Source organism: Pristis pectinata, chromosome 6 (assembly GCF_009764475.1).
Source record: "Pristis pectinata isolate sPriPec2 chromosome 6, sPriPec2.1.pri, whole genome shotgun sequence".
Classification (NCBI taxonomy): Eukaryota; Metazoa; Chordata; class Chondrichthyes; order Rhinopristiformes; family Pristidae; genus Pristis; species Pristis pectinata.
The window spans coordinates 114129701-114150674 of NC_067410.1; the positions used below are offsets into that span (position 1 = coordinate 114129701).

General features: G+C 47.7%; 1 protein-coding gene across 1 annotated transcript in view; it reads right to left on the bottom strand.

Moving 5' to 3' along the window:
- Positions 1 to 3220: 3220 nt before the first annotated feature.
- The window catches only part of tp63 (tumor protein p63), a 91762-nt gene continuing 74008 nt past the window's right edge, over positions 3221 to 20974 (bottom strand). The window contains exons 9-13 of the mRNA XM_052017328.1: positions 14357 to 14384; positions 13303 to 13432; positions 9373 to 9514; positions 7145 to 7238; positions 3221 to 6192 (exon numbers count right to left, since the gene is read on the bottom strand). Coding sequence (XP_051873288.1) covers positions 5896 to 6192; positions 7145 to 7238; positions 9373 to 9514; positions 13303 to 13432; positions 14357 to 14384 — 691 coding nt within the window. The 3' untranslated portion in view covers positions 3221 to 5895. The remainder of the gene's footprint in view (positions 6193 to 7144; positions 7239 to 9372; positions 9515 to 13302; positions 13433 to 14356; positions 14385 to 20974) is intronic.

The following is a 20974-nucleotide window of genomic DNA, read 5'->3' on the forward strand; positions in this document are numbered from 1 at the left end:
TGGACAAACGTGGGTTGTTTTCTGTGGAGCGTTGGAGGCTGAGGGGAGACCTGACAGAAGTTTATAAAATTATTGGACACAGATGGGGAGGGGTGGGGGCAGTGAGAGTCTCTTCCCCAGGGTGGACATGTCAGATACCAGAGGCCATAGGTTTAACTTGGTATCTTGTGCACCACAGACATGGAGGGGTTAGGATCTGCTCCTTCTCCACAGTTCTATGACCATGTCCAGTATTCTCTGCCCTCCCTCCGAGTGGCAGAATCCATGTTCAATCCCAACCCCCGGCACTCCCTGTGTGGAGCTTGCACAGTGTCCCTGTGACCACGTGGTTTCCTCCAGGTGCTCATCCCAAAGACATGAGGGGTAGGCAGGTTAAATGGCTGCTGTAAATTGCCCTCAGCGTGTGGGTGAAGGGTACATCTGGGGGGAGTTGATGAGAATGTAGAGAGAGTAGATTATAGAAAGAAAATTAGTCGGCAACGGAGTCTGTGAGCTGGCATCAACTTGAGGGGCCAAATGGCCTCTTTCTCTTATCATGTGGCGATGTTCTCAAATTGTTGATCTATATTCAACTGCTTTGCCCAGGACCGCGAGAAGCTGCAGAGAGCTGTGGACACAGCCCAGTGCAGCACGGACACCAGCCTCCCCTCCTTGGACTCTGTCTTTACCTCTCGTTGTCTTGGTGTAGCAGCCAGCATAATCAAAGACCCCACCCACCCGGGACATTCTCCCTTCTCTTCCATCAGGTAGGAGATGCAGGTGCCTGAGGGCACGTCCCACCAGACTTAAGGACAGCTTCTACCCCACTGTGATAAGACTATTGAACGGTTCCCTTATACAATGAGATGGACTCTGACCTCACGATCTACCTTGTTGTGACCTCACACCTTATTGCACTGCACTTTCTCTGTAGCTGTGACACTTTACTGTTACTGTTGTTACCTGTACTACATCAATGCACTCGGTACTAACTCAATGTAACTGCACTGTGTAATGAATTGACCTGTACGATCGGTGTGCAAGACAAGTTTTTCACTGTACCTCGGTACAAGTGACAATAATAAATCAATACCAATAGACTGTGATAGCGGGGGGGGGGGGGGGGGGGGGGGCGCACCAATCTCTGTGGTGCCCTACTGGTCACAACCTGAGAACACAGTACAGCCCGCGAACAGGCCCTTCGGCCCACAATGTCTGCACCACTGTGCCAAATTAGACTGATCCCCTCTGCCTGCACACAGTGCCCATCCCTCTAGTGCCTGCCTGTTCACGTGTCTGTCTCAGGAGCCTCTTAAACATTGATACTGTACCTGCTTCCACCACCTCTCCTGGCAGCACCAGGCAACCACCACTGGCTCCTGTAAATGTTCCCCTCTCACCTTAAACCTACCCCCTCTGGTATTGGACAGTTCCACTCTGGGAAGGAGACCATCTCTGCCTGTCACAATTTTATAAACTCTACCAGGTCTCCCCTCAGTTTCTGACGCTCCATAGAAAACAACCCAAGTTTGTCCAACCTCTCTATATAGCTCATGGCCTCTAATCCAGGCAACATCCTGGTGAACCTCTTCTGCACCCTCTCCAAATCCTTCCTGTAATGGGGCGACCAGAACTGCACACAAGTGTGGTCTGACCAGAGTTCTATAACAAGCTGCAACATCACCTCACAGCTCTTGAACTCAATACCCCGACTAATGAAGGCCAACACTCCATATGCCTTCTTAACAACCTTATTGACCTGCGTGGCACCCTTGAGGGATCTATGGACGCGGACCCCGAGATCCTGCTGTTCCCCCATTTGCCACCCTCCAATCATCTGGCACTACTCCTGTGGCCAGTGGGGACGCAAAGATCTGAAAGTCAACATGCAGGTGATTAGGATGGCAAATGTTACTTCAAGCCTCTACTACAAGAGGGCTTGTGGAAAGATGCCTTACTGCAGTACCTTCCAGACCGATCCCTCACTGAATGCCACCCCACATCGAGGACCCACCCAACAACCAGGCTGTTGGGTCCCCAAGTCTTTGAACTTTGGGTTATGCTCCTTTTTCTTTTGATTTGGCCCCTCAAAAGCACCAAGGATGATGATAAGTGCCCCTTGTTGGTGACCTCAGAATGCTTTGGACAAAGCAAGATCCCACAAGTGGCAGAGGTGTGGCCGATGAATGCTCTGTGGTGCTGGAGGGAGGGAAGTTGCCCTGAGACCTGGAACCAGGCCTGCAAGCTCTACATTTCATACAGGTCATGGCCACTTGGGTTAGGAGTGGTTACTGTGTGCCCATCTTCTGCACAGAGTGGTGTGTTAAGTCTCACACCTCCTGTCTCACTGCACACCGCACTACCTGCCCCAACAACTTAAAAGCTGCACTCTGCCATATAGCTGGGTACGGTACCGGTGGGGACGGGTCTGTCGCCGTATAACACCGGGGTACGGTACCGGCGGGGACGGGTCTGTCGCCGTATTACACCGGGGTACGGTACCGGCGGGGACGGGTCTGTCGCCGTATAACACCGGGGTACGGTACCGGCGGGGATGGATCTGTCGCCGTATAACACCGGGGTACGGTACCGGCGGGGACGGGTCTGTCGCCGTATTACACCGGGGTACGGTACCGGCGGGGGCGGGTCTGTCGCCGTATAACACCGGGGTACAGCACCGGCAGGGGCGGGTCTGTCGCCGTATAACACCAGGGTACGGTACCCGTAGGGACAGGTCTGTCGCCATATAACACCGGGGTACAGTACCAGTGGGGACGGGTCTGGTAGAACTGATGATAAGCAACCCTTTTAAAGAGCCAGCTGTAGGATCTGCTGTGTCCACACACTGACTGTGTAGGAGGACTGCAAGTTGTGAAGGGCTGTCTTTTAAAACTCTTTGCCCTGGTGTATTTTTGGAAATGCTGTGTACCACATTGTGATGAGTGGCCCTTGAGCAGTGCTGAGGCAGAGTGGCAGGACTGAGCAGTATAAGACGCTGTTTCTGCAGGCAGCAACCTGTACAATGCCAGCATCAAGGAAGGAGCTCGTAGAGCCAGAGTTATATAGCATGGAAACAGGCCCTTCAGCCCAAATCGTCCATGCTGACCAAGATGCCCATCTAAGCTGCTCCCATTTGCCTGCGTTTGTCCCAGATCCCTGTAAACCCTTCCAATCTGTGTACCTTTTGTGTGAACTATTATATTTTGAGAAGGTAAACATTCAAATGACACAGTCAACAGGAATCTTGAGAAATTTTTAATTGAATGCGTAATACTGCAAAAGAAAAATAAGAGTTGCAGTGGAACTTTATACAGAAGGAATCTAAAGTGCATCAAATCCAACACACGGCCACAGAGTTACACAGGTTGAAATGCAAGTACCATTTCCAAACACAACTACAAACCTGCCAGCATGCGGCTCACCCTTTCCTCTCTTCACAACAGTCACTGACACTGATTATCCAGTAGGCACTCCAAATGAAATTAGCATCCACCTTTCACAAACCCCATTAGTAACCTCGCTGCAAACCCACTCAACTACCAAAGCTCACAACAATGGGCAAAAAATACCTGCTCTCTCTCTCTCTCTCTCTCCAGGAACTCTAACCATGAGTAACAGTGCTGAGACCTGCCAGTGTTGGTGCACACATGGTTGACCAAGTTACATTTATGGTTTATACCACCTTAAACATTATATATATTTATTTTTTTTTAAAAAGATTGACAAAATGCTCCAATGATATATTTACAACAATGTGAAATGAAGACTGACCAGTTCAACATTCTGAAATGCACCGCAGAAGAACTCCCATTTAAGCTTCAACAGATCCTTTTTTAATACCTGCAATGTTGCAGTCTGTCACAGCCACAACTGCGCCCTGCAGAAAACACCGATTATGTGCTTTTGCTCTCTGTTGGCGCAGAAAGCATGTTGAAACTATTCACCCACAGTCTGTACTAACACTGATCATCTGCTGGCCTCACCCCCTCCCTCCTGCTGACTTTCCCACTTCATTTCCTGTAGCTCTCACTCTTTGTGGGGTTTGTGCAGTGTCACCAAAGGCCAGCCAGGCAGAGAGTGCTGCCAGATAATTCCACAGTCGTAGGCAGGATCCCTGCAGATTCATCTGTTTCTGAATTAATTGAGTTATTGGATATTAAACAGAAACTGTCTGTGGGGATTAAATTCCAATTTTACATGTAAAAGTTTAGAACAATTGTGAAATGGTCAGAAAGCGTGAGGCGTGTCTGAGTGTGGCTGCTACATACTACACCCTACTTCACAGTTTTGTGGGGAGTTCCAAGATGACCCCCCTTCCCCCTCAGCCAGGAGCACCAAGCTGCTTGGAGTTTACCAGCAGGACAGCCTCAGTCTGCGTAGCAAAATATCAAGAGATGAATACAAATTAACATTGAAATCTAGGACCCTCAGATATAAAACGGATGTACAGTAACAGACAGGCTACCCCAGCACCAGGTTCAGGTAGGAAAATGCAACACTACAGTATGTAAACTGTCATGATACAAGTGGTGGCTTCAGTCAAAGCTTTAAACAAGAATCTCGCTCAACATCTCATCCACACCAAGTCAGGCCAGATTACTCACCAGTATTTAACTAGGTGACAATGGTATAAAGTGTTAGTTAGTTTGACAGGCATTTATATTGCCCAATTTCCAGTTTACTCAGGATCAGAAACCACTTAATTTACTAGTTATCCTTGACTGCCCGTGATGGGCTATTGTCAGTGAAGAGCCTTCTGCACACTGTGGCCATGATTCAGAAGGAACTTTCTGAATGGATCGAGCCCGGACTGATGCTGGGCTTGTGTGTAACTGGAGCTGCTCTCCAGTAGCAGTAACACATGGAGTAACCCAGTATTCCCTCAGAGTTTGGGCAACACCCACAGGATTAGCACGATTTCACACCCCGCAGTGTCCTGCAATTGAAATGCACGAGGAGATGGGTCCCAATATAACATCCAGAAAAATTATAAAATATTGTCATTGAAGATTGACCCTTCTAACCTCAGTCTAACTCACAATACATGTGTCGGTTGGCTTTTATCTACTCACAGCCCCTGGGTGGAAGGCCACAGCCCTGCACTGAGAGTGGTACACTTCACCCAGAACCTGCTAGCATCAGAAGGCCACATTTTTTGACTGGAGCAACCCGAGCAGGCTGCTCACAGAAACAGAGAATTTGGCCAGGTCAGCCAGAAGAATCTTTGGGACAGAGGCAGTGCTCAGTGACCACTGACCAGCAACAAGCAAATGGCAGGTTTAGTAGCAAATGGGTGGCCTGCCCATCACTGCAGGACTGAAACTGAATGAACCAGAGGTCCAAAACCCATCGCAGGACAGAAGTTCTGTGCTCATGATCTGGTGTTTGATACGGTTACTGTAGCAGTAACAGTGCCTTCCCTCAGAGACTGACCGCCACTGTTACAATGACAATTAGTGACAGCTCCCCATTCCCAACATCAACCCCGGATGCGAAATACCCTTGGGGTCATTTATGAAGTGCAAGTAACGATGGGTGTAGTGAGGAAGGAAGTGCCTGTCCACTCACCCACTCTACTCCCTCGCACATCCTGCTGCACACGCAGCTGATGAAAATGATCCATTCTAAAGTGGAAGAGGTGTATAAATACAGCCGTTACAAATCCCACATAGCCCCTCGAGCACCCTAGAAGCTTTGATACAGCTACCAAAAATGGGCAGTTTGGGCTTAAGACAAAAAAAAATGTAGAATAAAGACAAAACAAAACTAGGTTAAGTGCAACCGATATGAATACGAGTGAGGATACTCAAAGTATAGAAACTTTGTTCCAACAGCGTCCCCTCGTTTTGTTGTGGCAGTAGGGATTTTGGAACATTGTCTATTGGGGGTGAATTTGGCAGCGGCCACCTGCTCCCATCACTCTCCCTCCTCTTTGATGCGTTGCTTGCTGCGGCGCCCATCCACATCAAACCCAAAGTCATTCCAATCATCGCGAGGAGGGAAGGAGATGGTCTGGCGCAGGGTGAAACGGACGGCATCGATTACCCGCTCACCCCGTGTCTCGCTCTGGGAGCCCATGCTGGCAGTGGAAGCGCCGCTTGTGTTTCTCAGCAGTTGTGGGGTGTTGGCAAAGTCGAGGGACTGTCTGTGGTCCAGTATTCCTTTCCAGATGGCGTGTCGATACTGGTCGGGGATCTTCAGGCTGATCAGATCCTGACAGAGGGGAAGAGAAAAGCACAGTGATTATTTCAGGAGCTGGTGCTGTGAAGCGGAACGTCACCCGAGCTCGACCCTGAGACTTTCTGCCAGGACTGGGAGCACACTATCTGAACTTACACCTGAAACAATTCTTACACAACTCAAACTAAAGAGACAAAATAAACTCGACTGGTTTCAGCAGAATGTGTTTCTGCTCAATCCCTTAAACCAGCAATAGAGCCCAATGACTGGGACACTGCAAGGACAGCAGACTTCACCTGGAGGACCTCAGTGAACTAACTGGTTTTTAACAAGAATCCAGCAATTCTCTTGTCACTCTTCACATAGTAAATAAACCTTTTAATGACATCCTTCCAAATTTTCATGGAGCCCTGCCTTATCCTTTCCCACAGACAGAGATTGACCAGGGGACGAGGAAGCCACATCCTGCGTGCAGAAGTTAACTCTCATGCACGCCTCCTGGCACATTCAGCACTTGTGTCGAATTCCCCAAACATTCACCGATTTCTGCGCTTTGGCTTCTCACTCATGGAACTGGCAGAGGGAGAACATTAGATAATCTCCAACCCACTGCAGGGGTGGCCTTGTAAGAAAGCACAGGTACAGTACCCGGAGAGATGCTCCTGCTCTGGACACTAAGGACAGAGACTCCACATCCCATATTTGGTGAGCTGCAGTGAAGATGCAGAAGGATCCCTGACAGGCACGGCCAGATTTCCTGCACACACCTTGTCCAAGATCTGACTGGGAAAGTGGGAAATCCAAAAACTATGGAATTTCCAAAACCACGTCAAACAATTACATTGCCTTCTCAAACCACGGTGAAGGCACTGAGGACTTTGACCTGGTCCATGCCTGACACAATGTTATGCAGAGGTTACACTGAAGGCAGCTTGAGGAAAAGCTGGGGAAATCAGAAGCTAGAAGGGGAATGGAAGCTACTCACATCCATGGTAAAATGCTCGATCTGGTATATGTTCATCAGTCCCTGGGTGGTGAAATACTCCAAACACGACGCACAACCGGCTCTCGTCAGGAAGCTGTGAGCAGAGAGGGCAGGGATGGTCAGCACTGCATGCCTCTCAGTCTTTCACAGCACTACACACTGCCTACAACTGACCAAACTATCACACAACCAACAAACACAAACAACAAGACAGAAGACATTTGAAGCTGACGCAACAACCAGTGTGCTGGAGGATCTCAGTGGGTCATGCAGCAGCTGTGGGAGGGAAGAAATTATTGAGATTTTGGGTACAATAGCTTTAACATTTAAAGCTATTGTACATGCATGCCTGGAGGGGTGAACTTAAATCGTGCTTCTCACAACCTCAGGTCACAAAGGACGTTTTGGCCAAGGAAGTGGTTCTGAAGCACCACTGCTGCAATGTGCGTAACACAGGAGCCGACATCAACATAGCCGGGAATGGCGGCGATCACCCCACTCCACCCCTGATGGCAGCATGAGATTATCTTCAGCTGTGTGAAAACATGGCGCCTGCAACACTGCAGAGCTCCCTCAACACTGCATCAAGCTACTTCACAGACCAGGGTGTCGAGTGTGACATTGGCATTAGAAACAGGGGCACAGCTGATCTGACCTTGGCCTCAGCTCCACCAAGCCTACAGTTCCCATCTATCTCAGCCCTGACTACACTCACTGACTTCACCTCCACAGCTCTCTGGGGAGAGAATTCCAAAGATTCACAATCCTCTGAGAGAAGAAATTCCTCCTTATCTCTGTCCTAAATGGGCAACCCCTTATTCTGAAACAGTGCCCCCATAGATAGGGCAGATAGTGAGAATCTTTCTCCTCATGGTAGAGGTATCAAAAATAAAAAGGCACAGGTCTAAGTTGAAAGGAAGGAGTTTTAAAGGGGATTGGAGGGGTAAATCTTTTACACAGAACGTGCTGCCAGAAGAGGTGGAGGAATCAGACACGATCACTACATTTAAGAAGCATTTAGACAGACAAATAAGCAAGGCCTGCGAGGGCAGAAGGGGTTAAACAGAATAAGCAGACAGAAGGGATGAGGTGTCATTACTTTAATCAGTTCAACACAACACTGTGGGCTGAAGGGTCTGTTCCTGTGCTGTGCTGTGTAGGATACGGTCCTAATGTGGGCAAATGGGATTAAGGTAGATGGGCAAAATGGTCGGCACGGACGTGGTGGGCCGAAGGGCCTGGTTCTGTGCTGCAGAGCTCTGGGACTTTAATTCTAGATAACCCCACTGGGGGAAACATTCTCTCGTCATCTCTGACTTCCACCTGTGACCCTCCCATTCAGAAGCCAGAGCATCAGGCTAGTGACTGGGAAGACTGCAGCAGATCCTGCTGATGCACAGTCCCCCCAGAACCCTAATTCAGTGGGCAGGAGCAGGACTGCTGGCTAGTTCTCCTCCAGCCTCCTGTCCTGGACTGCCTGAACCTGTTCTAGCAGTTGTCCCACCATCTCAGTCCAGCTCAGGGCTTTGGCAGCTGCTTGCTCTGCACAAAGCTTCCTTCCCTCACCCTCTGGTCAGACCTTTGCAGCAAGATGTAACCAGCACTCGTAGCTGAAAGATCAACCACGCTGAATGTGAAGTGAACAGGATTGTTACGATGAGGCCCAGCGGTGGGGAGGAATGTGGGAGGGGGTGAAATTTCTGCCTTTGTGACTTCACTGGATCACATAGAATCATACAGCACGGAAACAGGCCCTTCAGCCCAACTCACCCATACCAACCAAGCAGCCCACCTAAGCTAGTCCCACTTCCATGCAGTGCAGTGATGGGAAGAGGTACCTGAGGGTGACAATCCTAACAGATCTCAAGGTCCTCACTTATCCACCACGGGAACAACTTGAGACACCGATTCCCAGTCCTGCGGGCCCTCAAAATTCAAGCAGCACCATCAGCAGGACGAGGTGTGAGGGAGCAGACTCATTGGGGTACGGCTGAGGTTTGGGCACTGTGGGACCTCAGCAATAGGCTGCAGACACGACTGGAAGAGGCACATGTAACGCAGGAGAGTCACTCAGAACAGAAAAGTCAAGCCGCATGCAGCAATTGGGAAATGGGTGGGGAGTTTGGGATTTCATCAGCAGGGAGTCGGTATGAGCAGGCCGAGAAGCAAGCTTCACTCTATAGAACTAGTGTAGAGAGTAAGTCATTAATCAAATCACCACCTCTGACCTGGAGATGCTGTTGTCAGACGGGTATGGTGGCGGGGGTGTGCAGTGCGAGGTTGATGCCATCGGAGAAGGCAACCCCTGCGTCGGGCTCAGGCCATTCATTTCTCCGTTCATCTGCATCGGGATGTTCATCATCTGAGGGACTGAGGAGAGAAAAGAGCCGATGAGAATTACCCCACACTCACATCCTGTGCTGACTGGGTATCAACGGGAGACATGACTCCTGGGCTGCACACTCTCCTGCTCAACACCCCAGTGTCAGAGTCTGTGGTGTGGCTCCACAGGAGCAGACCTAGCTTGCTCAGGCTCTTCCTGCTACACCTGAGGAAAGGTCCCATGCTGACAATGACAGCAGAGGGACAGTTTGAAACACGGGGTCAGAGTGTTCACGGCTTACTGGGACCAGCTGGCATTTGGCTACCCAAGACTCTAAACAAACCCTTCATCTCCATTCTCACAAAGGCCCTTTCAGCTGCAGTTGTGCTGAAGATAGACAGAGAACAGTACAGCACGGGACAGGCCATTCGGCCCACCATGTTGTGCCGATCTCGATGCCCATTTATACTAAATGTCCTCCTCCTGTGTATCATCCACATCCCTCCATTCCCTTCGTATTCATGTGTCTGTCTAAAAGCCTCTTAAACTCCACCAAACTGCCCGCTTCCACTGCTACCCCTGGTAACCTGTTCCAGGCACCCACCACCCTCTGAAATAAAATACTTGCCCCTCACGTCGCCTTTAAACTCTCCCCCTCAAAAGCACGTCCTCTGGTGTTTGACATTTCTACCCTGGGGAACAGATTCTGACTGTCTACCCTAACTATGCTTTTCATAATTTTATAAACCTCTATCAGGTCTCCCCTCAGCCTCCGACACTCCAGGGAGAACAACCCAAGTTTGTCCAACCTCTCCTTATAGCTCATACCCTCTGATCCGGGCAGCTTCCTGGTGAACGTCTTTTGCACCCTCTCCACAGTCTCCACATCCTTCCTGTAACGGGGCGACCAGAACTGCACACAATACTCCAAGTGTGGTCTGACTAAAGTTTTATACAGCTGCAGCATGGCTTCCTTACTCTTATACTCAACACCTGGACCAATGAGGCAAGCATGCCGTACGCCTTCTTTACCACCTTGCATAGCCACTTTCAGTGAACTATGGACCTGGCCCCCAAGATCCCTCTGTACCTCAATGCTATTAAGGGGCCAACCATTAACTGTATATTTTCTCCTTTTATTTGACCTCCCAAAGTGCAACACCTCACACTCGCCCGGATTAAACTGCATCTGCCACTTCTCTGCCCTTGTCAGTAACTGATCGATATCCCGCTGTATCCTTTGATGGTCCCTCACACTGTTCACAGCTTCACTAATCTTTGTGTCATCTGTAAAACTTGCTAATCCCCCCATCTACATTTTCATCCAGATCATTGATATACATCACACACAACAGAGATCCCAGCACTGATCCTTGCGGAACACCACTGGTCACGGACCTCCAGCCAGAACAACAGCCTTCCACCCCTACTCTTTGTCTTCTATGGGGAAGCCAGTTCCGAATCCAAACTTGCAATTCACCCTGGATCCCATGCACCTTTATCTTTTGAATCAACCTACCATGAGGGACCTTATCAAATGCATTACTGAAGTCCATGCAGATAACGTCCACTGCCTGACCCTCATCATGCACCTTTGTCACCTCTCTAAAAACCTGATCAAGTTTGTAAGGCATGACCTGCCCCGCACAAAGCCATGCTGACTGTCCCCAAGTGGGCCGTGCCTTTCCAAATGCACGTAAATCCTATCCCTCAGTATCCTCTCCAATAGCTTCCCTACCACTGACGTGAGGCTCACTGGCCTATGATTATCTGGATTTTCCCTATTTCCCTTCGTGAACAAAGGCACAACATTTGTTACTCTCCAGTCCTCCAGGACCTCACCTGTTGCTAGTGAGGACACAAAGATCTTTGTGAAGGCCCCAAATGATTGATGCTGAGATGTAGTCCTGACCCAGCAGCCATTATTGTGTGAGAATCTGGGTGATAAGTGTCTGCTGACTATTGACCACTTGCAGCATCATCTCCAACTGTCCCACTGACCAAACCTGGAAATTTCCATTTGGGAATCAGAACACTGCTCTCTAACTCTCAAACACTAGGGCAGTTTAACTCTTGCCTGGTTAACTCAGCACAGACCAAGTTACACCTGTTCAGAACACCTTGAGCCATTACTAGCAGCACCGTTAAGCAGGAGGGCGAGGTGTGAGGGAGCAGTTTCTCTCCCTTGAGCCCCATCTCTTTATGCGTAGGAGGAAGGCTGCAGGAAATCCCTCAGTGTTACCCACATATCCCACATTATTACCCACATAATCCCACAGTGTTACCCACATAATCCCCACATGTGTTAGACTATTGTTTATTGACTACAGCTCTGCCTTCAATACAATAATTCTAAGCAAGTTTGTCACCAAACTCCGAGACCTAGGACCTCAACACCTCCCTCTGTAACTGGATCCTTGACTTTTTCTAACAAACAGACCACAATCAGTGAGGATAGGCAGCAATACTTCTGGCACAATCATTCTCAACATTGGTGCACCACAAGGCTGCGTCCTCAGCCCTCTACTCTACTCCCTATACACTCATGACTGTGTGGCCAGATTCTGCTCTAACTCCATCTACAAGTTTGCAGATGATATCACCATTGTAGGCCATATCTCAAACAGTGATGAGTCAGAGTACAGGAAGGAGATACAGAGCTTAGTGGAATGGTGTCATGACAGCAACCTTTCCCTCAATGTCAACAAAACAAAAGAGCTGGTCATTGACTTCAGGAAAGGGGGTGGTGTACATGCACCCGTCTACATCAATGGTGCTGAGGTCGAGAGGGTTGAGAGCTTCAAGTTCCTGGGAGTGAACGTCACCAACAGCCTGTTCTGGTCAAATCACGTAGATGCCACAGCCAAGAAAGCTCACCAGCGCCTCTACTTCCTCAGGAGGCTAAAGAAATTTGGTTTGTCCCCTTTGACTCTCACCAACTTTTACCGATGCATCATAGAAAGCATCCTATCTGGATGTATCATGGCTTGGTACGGCAACTGCTCTGCCCAGGACTGCAAGAAGCTGCAGAGACTTGTGGACACAGCCCAGTGCATCACGGACACCAGCCTCCCCTCCCTGGACTCTATGCCTTTACCTCTCATTGCCCTGGTGTAGCAGCCAGCATAATCAAAGACCCCACCCACCCGGGACATTCCCCCTTCTCTCCTCTTCCATCGGGTAGGAGATACAGGAGCCTGAGGGCATGTACCACCAGACTTAGGGACAGCTTCTACCCCACTGTGATAAGACTATTGAACGGTTCCCTTATACAATGAGATGGACTCTGACCTCACGATCTACCTTGTTGTGACCTTGCACCTTATTGCACTGCACTTTCTCTGTAGCTCTGACACTTTGTACTGTTACTGTTTTTACCTGTACTACATCAACGCACTTTGTACTAACTCAATGTAACTGCGCCGTGTAATGAATTAACCTGTACGATCGGTTTGTAAGACAAGCTTTTCACTGTACCTTGGTACAAGTGACAATAATAAACCAATACCAGAGAGATTCACGTGGTGAGTACGGAGTGGTGAGCACACCAGGAATGCCACGGGGACACGAGCTATGTGAATAAGTTGGACATGGAGGGGGAGAAAGTGGGAACCAATTGGAAGTGCTCCAAAACATTTGCTTATTGAAATTTCAGGCCAACAACAAGGTTGGCAAATCAGAGAGATGGGCAGGTGAGCATGGGTCTGTGTCTACACAAGAGGCAAAGACAGAGGGAAGGGAAGGTGGCTCTGTGGTTTACGGGTGGTGTTGGTATCGGTCCATTGGCCCTGCAGTGTGGGAGAGGCTGGTCAGGCTCTGTAAAGATTGCTCTTACCCATACTGGCCGGCATGGCTGCCTGTGTGAGAGTGTTCCGCTGGGGGCTGATGAGCTGGCTGACAGATGGCAGCTTGTTCCCCATACTGTGCATTTTATTCATCGGCGGGGGAGAGGGCCCAAAGGATTGCTGTGACTTGCATCGATGGCCTGAAAGAGTAGAGAGGGAAGTTATTGCAACACAGTCGTTATGCAAGCATCACTATTCCCAGGGAATGAAGGTAAACATTCACCATCCCCAAATGCAGTGCCAGTACAGAGGAACCACTCGTCCCACACACCGTCCCATGTAATCTCACTCCCTCCAGCCTTCCATAATCAGTCCTCAAGATTTAGCCAGTATCCACATGCAAAGACAGTTCCTCGTAAAAATAATTCCATCTAGTCCTGATGCAGAGTCTCGATCGGAAACGCCCACCATCCCTCTGCCTCCACAGATACTGCCTGACCCAATGAGTTCCCCCAGCAGTTTGCTCTTCACTCCAGCATCTTGTGTCTAAATCATCTAACAGTCCGGTGCAATATAAATATCCTCTTTCCTCTCCTCGTTGATCCTGAGCTGCAGCTCCTGCTTGTTGTATCGTTGTTGGAAGTGGCAAGGCCCCAGGTGTTCACACTGAGGAGAACTGGTATGTTTGTTGTTTCAATAGATTAGCTCATGTTGAAAGAAACATCTTTTTGAGGTATAATGCACCTCCGAAATACTTACAGACGAAAACCTTGTAATGTCAATGTGGCAACCATTTTGTAAACACAAGCTACGAGAGGTTTGACCAATTCACCTATTTCTGGTGGTGTTGACACAGGATAAGTACCAGACTATGACACTGGGGAGAACTCCACTGCTCTTCCATAACATTTTTAACCTTCGCCTGGCCAGAAAATTCAGTTTGACATCTCATTTGGAAAAAGTCACCTCTAATGTTGCTGACGCATGCATTCAGAGTTTTGGACTGAGCACAAGCCAGACATTCATGAAGTGATCGAGGGATTTGGGGATTACACATACGCTGGGGTAGTTGAGGCTCTCAGTTGGTGGACAACAGTTGGGGACAAAGGGGGTGGGGGCTTGGTTGGAATGCCTTCCAGTTTAGTCAGAAAGCATGCATTGCACTTAGTCACACATGGGAAGAGTGTGTGGGCACAGTGGCATTTGGAGCCCGAGGAGCTGCACCCTAGTAATGTCATGGACAAGGGCGAACCACAAGGAGAGAAGGATGCCAGATAGGCATAGACAATCTTTTTCCATTTTATGTTTCAGTACATTTAATGAAGAAGGTCCTTGGTCTCCCCCACCTCATGGCTACACCACAGCCATTTCTCCAGCCACATCCTGCACGTGGCTCAGTGATTCCTGGGTAAGACACTGTTGCCTGCTTCGGCTCCCACAAAATGACCTGCTCCTCGGGACAGTGAGGTGCTTCCTCACAACAGCAGAACCAAGAAACACTCCACACAGACTCTAGTAACCTGATTTATTTGAAGTATCAAGAACAGTTTTCAGTGGTACACAAGAGTGCTAACAATTATACTGCAAACACACACTCAGGAACATATGTGGCCAACAGCAACAGCAGAGTTGCACCCTGGGGCTAGCCAGGTGAAGGAAAGCATTGGATAACCAGTGTCTGGTGATGTAAGGGATTCCACAATAAAACAGAGAATGCTGGTATCCTCTGGTCAGGTCAGGCAGCCTCTGGGGAGGGAGAAGAGTTGTTGTTTCAGGTCGATGACTTTTGTTAGAACTGAAACATTAATCCTGTCTTTCTCTCTCCACAGATGCTGCCTGACCTGCTGAGTGTTTTTAGCATTCTCTGTTTTTATTTCAGATTTCCAGCATCTGTGGTGTTTTACTTCCCACACCAACTACAAGCAGCACTTTTGGGCAATGAGAGACTTTATTAAACAAGAAAAAGACATGTGGCTGCAAGATTTGCTTTTCTTTTTCTGATTTACATGATGGATGAACTATCTACTTTCCCACCAGCATCTATGGGCAGAAGTGTGTGATAGCCCTGGATAAGAACACAAGACAATAGCCTGGTGCCATTTGCTTTGTTCCACAGGAGGGAGTTACAGACACGGCCAAGAGTGATGTCCTGGGACAGGACTCCAAGGGCAACATTCGTGGGCTCTGGGTTTGAAAATTTGAAGGTGTAAAACAGGCTAACACTTGACGCAGCCTTCAGGGGCTGGTCACACCTTCCTGAGTATGGGGCTGAAGTGTAATTGACCAATACCCAAGGACCAGACCCTAATTTCAGATAAATGCTTTAGTATTTATGGGAAAAATAACTGGAGAAAATGTACAGCATGCAACAATAGGAATGACTTCATAATAACGGAACGCACAAGAAAGAACAATATTTGGAACATAGATTTGCAGAAGCCCGTTCAGTAGAGTCACTATTTGCGACCTATCGTGAAACTCGTCTGTGTGCAACCACTTCCAGACTGAAGGCAGCTCAGTGTCACATCCAGAGGGCCACCTCATTTATATTTACTATTTTCACCTTGATGTGGGGTCCAGAATGCCACTGAGCATCGGAGTGTGAGAAATAAACAGCTAACAGATTGTGCAGCCAAGTGCTTGACCTATTGCTGGATATAAGACAGGAACTGAAACACTAATCAGCAAGATATCACAGAGAAAGTGCAATAAATCAAAGAACATCTGCAATAAATTTCTGCCATAAGGCAGGCTCTTGCCACTCAGGTCAAATCATGATGGAAAGAAGATGGCCAGGTAACAGCTAACAGTGTAACAGCAATTTATGTGGCTAAGTAACTCATCAACCTACACGTCTTTGGGATGTGAGAGGAAACCAGAGCACCTGGGAGAAACCCACATGGGCACAGGGAGAGCGTGCAATCAGAACAAGATAAGATATCTTTATTAGTCACATGTACATCGAAACACACAGTAAAATGCATCTTTTGCGTAGAGTCTTCTGTGGGCAGCCCGCAAGTGTTGCCACGCTTCCAGCGCCAACATAGCATGCCCACAACTTCCTAACCTGTCCATCTTTGGAATGTGGGAAGAAACCGGAGCACCCGGAGGAAACCCACGCAGACACGGGGAGAACGTACAAACTCCTTACAGATAGTGGCCGGAATCGAACCCGGGTCGCTGGCGCTGTAAAAGCGTTACACTAACCGCTACACTACTGTGCCTGCCCGACACAATACTCCAAGTGCGGCCTAACCAACGTTTTGTACATTTGTAACGTGGCATCCCAACTCTTGTACTCAGTGCCTCAGCCAATAAAGTCAAGCATGCCTTATGTCTTCTCCACCACCTTGCCTGCTTGTATTGCCACTTTCAGGAACTATGTACCCCTAGGTCTCTCTGTTCCACAACACTCCACAGGGCCCTACCATTGACTGTGTAAGTCCTGCTCTGGTTCCACTTCCCAAAGTGCATCACTGCACTTGTCTGAGTTACATTCCATCTGCCACTCCTTTGCCCACTTTCCCAGTTGATTTGGATCCTGTTGCAACCTTAGACAACTCTTCATTGTCCACTATACACCAATTTTGGTGTCATCTGCAAACTTGCCACCGACATTTTAATCCAATTAATTAACATACATAACAAACAACAGTGGACCCAGCACCGATCCCTGTGGCACATCACTGGTCACAGGCCTCCGATCTGAAAAACAACCTCCACTACCACCGTCTGCCTCCTACCAGCAAGACAATTTTGTAACCAATTTGCTAGCTCACCTTGGATCTCATGTGATCTCACCATCAGGACCAGCCTACTATGTGGGACCTTGTCAAAAGCCATGCTGAAGTCCATGTAGACAATGTCTACTGCCCTGCCCTTCTCTATTCTCATGGTCACCTCTTCAAAAAGCTCAATCAAATTCGAGAGACATGATTTCCCATGAAAAAAATTGTGCCGACTATCCCTAAAAGTCCGTACCTTTCCAAATACAAATAAATTATCTCTCAGAATCCCTTCTTAGATAAAGGCATGACATTAGTTATCCTGCAGTCTTTTGACACTCATCTGTGGCTCATGAAGTCCTAACTCAAACATACCAGATCCTAAAGGGACTTGACAGGGTTGATGTTGGGATGATTTCAATAGTGGGAGAGCCATAAACAAGGAAATGTAGTTACAAGATAAGGAGCTGGTCATTTAAAGGTAATGTAGAAAGTTGTTCTCACAGAGGGTGGTGAATATCTAGAATTCTCTGCTGCTGAGGGTGGTGGAAGCTGGATCATGAGAAGTATTTAAAGTGGAAGTGGGTAAAAGCTTGATAGATTGAGGAATAGAGGGGTATGGAGAAATGGCACAGAAGAGGAGTTGTAGCCAGCATAGATCCGTCATGATCAGATTAGCCAATGACCAGCTCAAAATAGTCCCAGAACAGCCGTCAGTTGTGGCAGGGCTTACATGCCATAACGAGCTACGAAATGAAGTTGGGCAGCATGGTCAACAACAGCATGTCCCTTCCTGATACACATTTTGAACAGAAGGGGATTGGTTTGTCACTATCCACCCTGACAGCCTCCAGTGCACGGAACCCATGGTCACCGTCGAGGATGTAAGATCGGTCTTCCGGAGAGTGAATCCGAGGAACGCATCTGGCTCGGATGGTGTCCCTGGCCGTGTCCTCAGATATTGTGCTAATCAACTGGCGGGGGTATTTGCAGACATATTTAACCTCTCCCTGCTTCAGTCTGAGGTTCCCACCTGCTTTAAGGAGACCACTATCATCCCGGTAACTCAGAAAAACAAGGTAACATGCCTTAATGACTACCAACTGGTGGCTCTGACATCCACTATCATGAAGTGTTTTGAGAGAACTTGACCCACTGCAATTCGCCTACCGCTGAAACAGGTCTACAGTGGATGCCATCTCCCTGGCCTTACATTAATCTTCTATCCCACTAAGAGTATTGAACGGTTCCCTTATATGATAAGATGGACTCTTGACCTCACAATTGACCTTGTTATGACCTTGCACCTTATTGTCTACCTGCACTGCACTTCCCTGTAGCTGTGACATTTTACTCTGTGTTCTGTTATTGTTTCTACTCTGTACTACCTCGATGCACCGTGTAATGAATTGATCTGTACGAACAAGTATGCAAGACAAGTTTTTCTCGGTACAAGTGACAATAATAAACCAATACCATATTAAATGGTGGAGTAGGCTTGAAGGGCCTGATGGTCTGCTCCTGTTCCTATTTTCTTGTGTTGTTGTGTGCCAAAGCAACACTGATCTCAGACTGCTCTTGGACTGTCCCAACTTGCTTGGTTTCCCTGTCAACACTGACTCAGATTGGAGGACAGTTCACAAGTGCCTGCACCAAGGGAGTGTGGTGGATATCATTACTCATTGCTTCCCTCTTCCAACTAAATTGATCCTGTCTACAAAATGGTTTGACATATAACTGATGGCATATGTCAAGCAAATGGGGTTCACTCATTAACATTGTGCTCAATGATATCAAGGATTAAAGAGATGAAATGTAGAATTGTTGACATGTTATCCATTAAATTGGAATAACAACATAAAGTACGGGAATACAACCGAACAGTTCCATCAAGAGTAATTTAAAGAAAAAAAGACAATCAGGGTAAAGGAGTTTAAATCTTTGTACATTGGAACAGAAGTGTACAGCTCACATGTTTGTTACATAAGAAACTGGGATATTGTTGAAATTCCAGAGGATCACAGTAGATTTTCCCTTGATCTGGATGAGAATGCAAGGCTCTACTCACCCTTCAATATCAAATATTAAAGCTTTGCTTAATATCATGCTGAGTTTGCCAAATTCATTTCCTGAAATGCTCTCTTGCTTGTTATTAGCAACTTGTAAGGAAAAGGGCAGCAGACTCCTTAAAGAAATCTGAAGCACAACTTTGTTGGTACTCAGTGAGCAATCTTTGTCTTGTATTGGTTTTGTACAATATGGGCTTTATTGTGGAACAAATGGACAAAATATTCCCTCTTCTGACCACGCTGGAAATTACTGAGCCAATCTGAAACCAGGAGAGAGCGCCTAGGATTGTCTGGGCTGCTCTGCAGGCAGATTAACTTCAGAGATTTCTCATGAAGGAAGGAAACTTCTGGTTTGAGCTAACTCACTTACCACTTAGTGTAAGTATGCCTGGAAAGGTTATGGAACTCCACTAGTGAGACAGAGGGCCAGAGTTCAAAAACTTGATGGCAAATATGGTCACCTGCCAAAGGAGGGCTAAAGGGGCTTTTTATTCTACAGAGAGTGGTTGATATCTGGAATGTGCTGCCAGAGGAGGTAGTGGAGTCAGATACTATCACTACACTTGAGGCAAGGCATAGAAGGATACGGTCCTAATGCAGGCAAATGGAATTAGTGTAGATAGCAGAGAGGTTGGCATGGAACTGGTCCACCAAAGGGCCTATTTTTGTGCAGTACAACTCTGACTAAATAAACACAGGGTGTAGCAACTCACTGCTTCACTGACGTTGCCCAGTGATGGAACCTAGGGTTCTTGGCCCGGCCTACAATGGGCTCCAGTCCCACACACCATACATTATTCTGTTAAAGCCACACTCCTCTGACAAAATCAATTGCAGACATTTCAGATAGTAAAATGTACACAGGACAGTCACAGCTTCTCTCCGGCCACAGCTAAATACACCATGAATTCAGGCCACTTCAGTAAATCAAAAGAAAGAAAGAAAACAAGCTGTGTTATTCTGGCACTCCCCTGAAACACAGAGCTTGCACCCAACGATGGTTTACTAAGCAGTGATGAGGACGGATGTTCTTCCCCTTTCTGATGCCTGATTTCAACTTCCCACCCTGCTTGCTGCTTGAGGTGACTGGGTTCATAGTTCTCTCAGTATCCAGATACACTGCAGTCCAGGGGCAAATGGAACATCCCTGGTGTAAAATTGGCCCCTTCCTTCAGAGATGGGCACAGGTGGATTCCTCAGAGCCTCCCATCCCATCCAAATCCAGACTGGTAGGCAAGATGTGCACATCATGGTCTGGTTTCCATGTAATATCCTCCCTACACCACACCAGTCCTCTCTGGGATATGATGCTCTCATCAGAAGGACACTCCTTGATGGGATAGGTCATTGCAGAAACATCAGATGTGAAATGTCCACCTTCTCCTGGTTGACTCAGCCTAGGAATAGAGCTTTTAATGCTTCTAAATGTACACTTTACTTCTTTTCTGCTGCATGTGTTACCCTGCACAGTGAAGAGACCAGGATGGGAAGAAGTTGTAGAATGATGGCAATAAGGAGCTAAGTGATTGAAGGTGGCCAGAATCACTGTGTTCTGATAAGGGGAAAGGGGAAAACCTCATTTCCTGAGAAGCCAGACCCTACAATGACCATTCAATGTACTACCAGCTAAATCAACCACTAGCCCTTCACATCTGGCCACCATTTAACGCTTGGTCTTTGCAGTTTAAAAATACCATCCTTACCCCATTTTACATGAAATAGTGAGTTGGTTTGAGTATTCAGCCCTTAATGCATTTCAGGGGATTTTTAAAATCATTGATGGGATGTGCCGAGGCTAATATTTAAGGTCCATCTCTAACTGCCCACAAGATGGTGATGGTGAACTACTTTTTTCTAATTACAACAGCGTAGGGAAGGAAAATACTTCCACTCTCGTTAGTAGACTGTTCCAGGATTTAAACACTTAG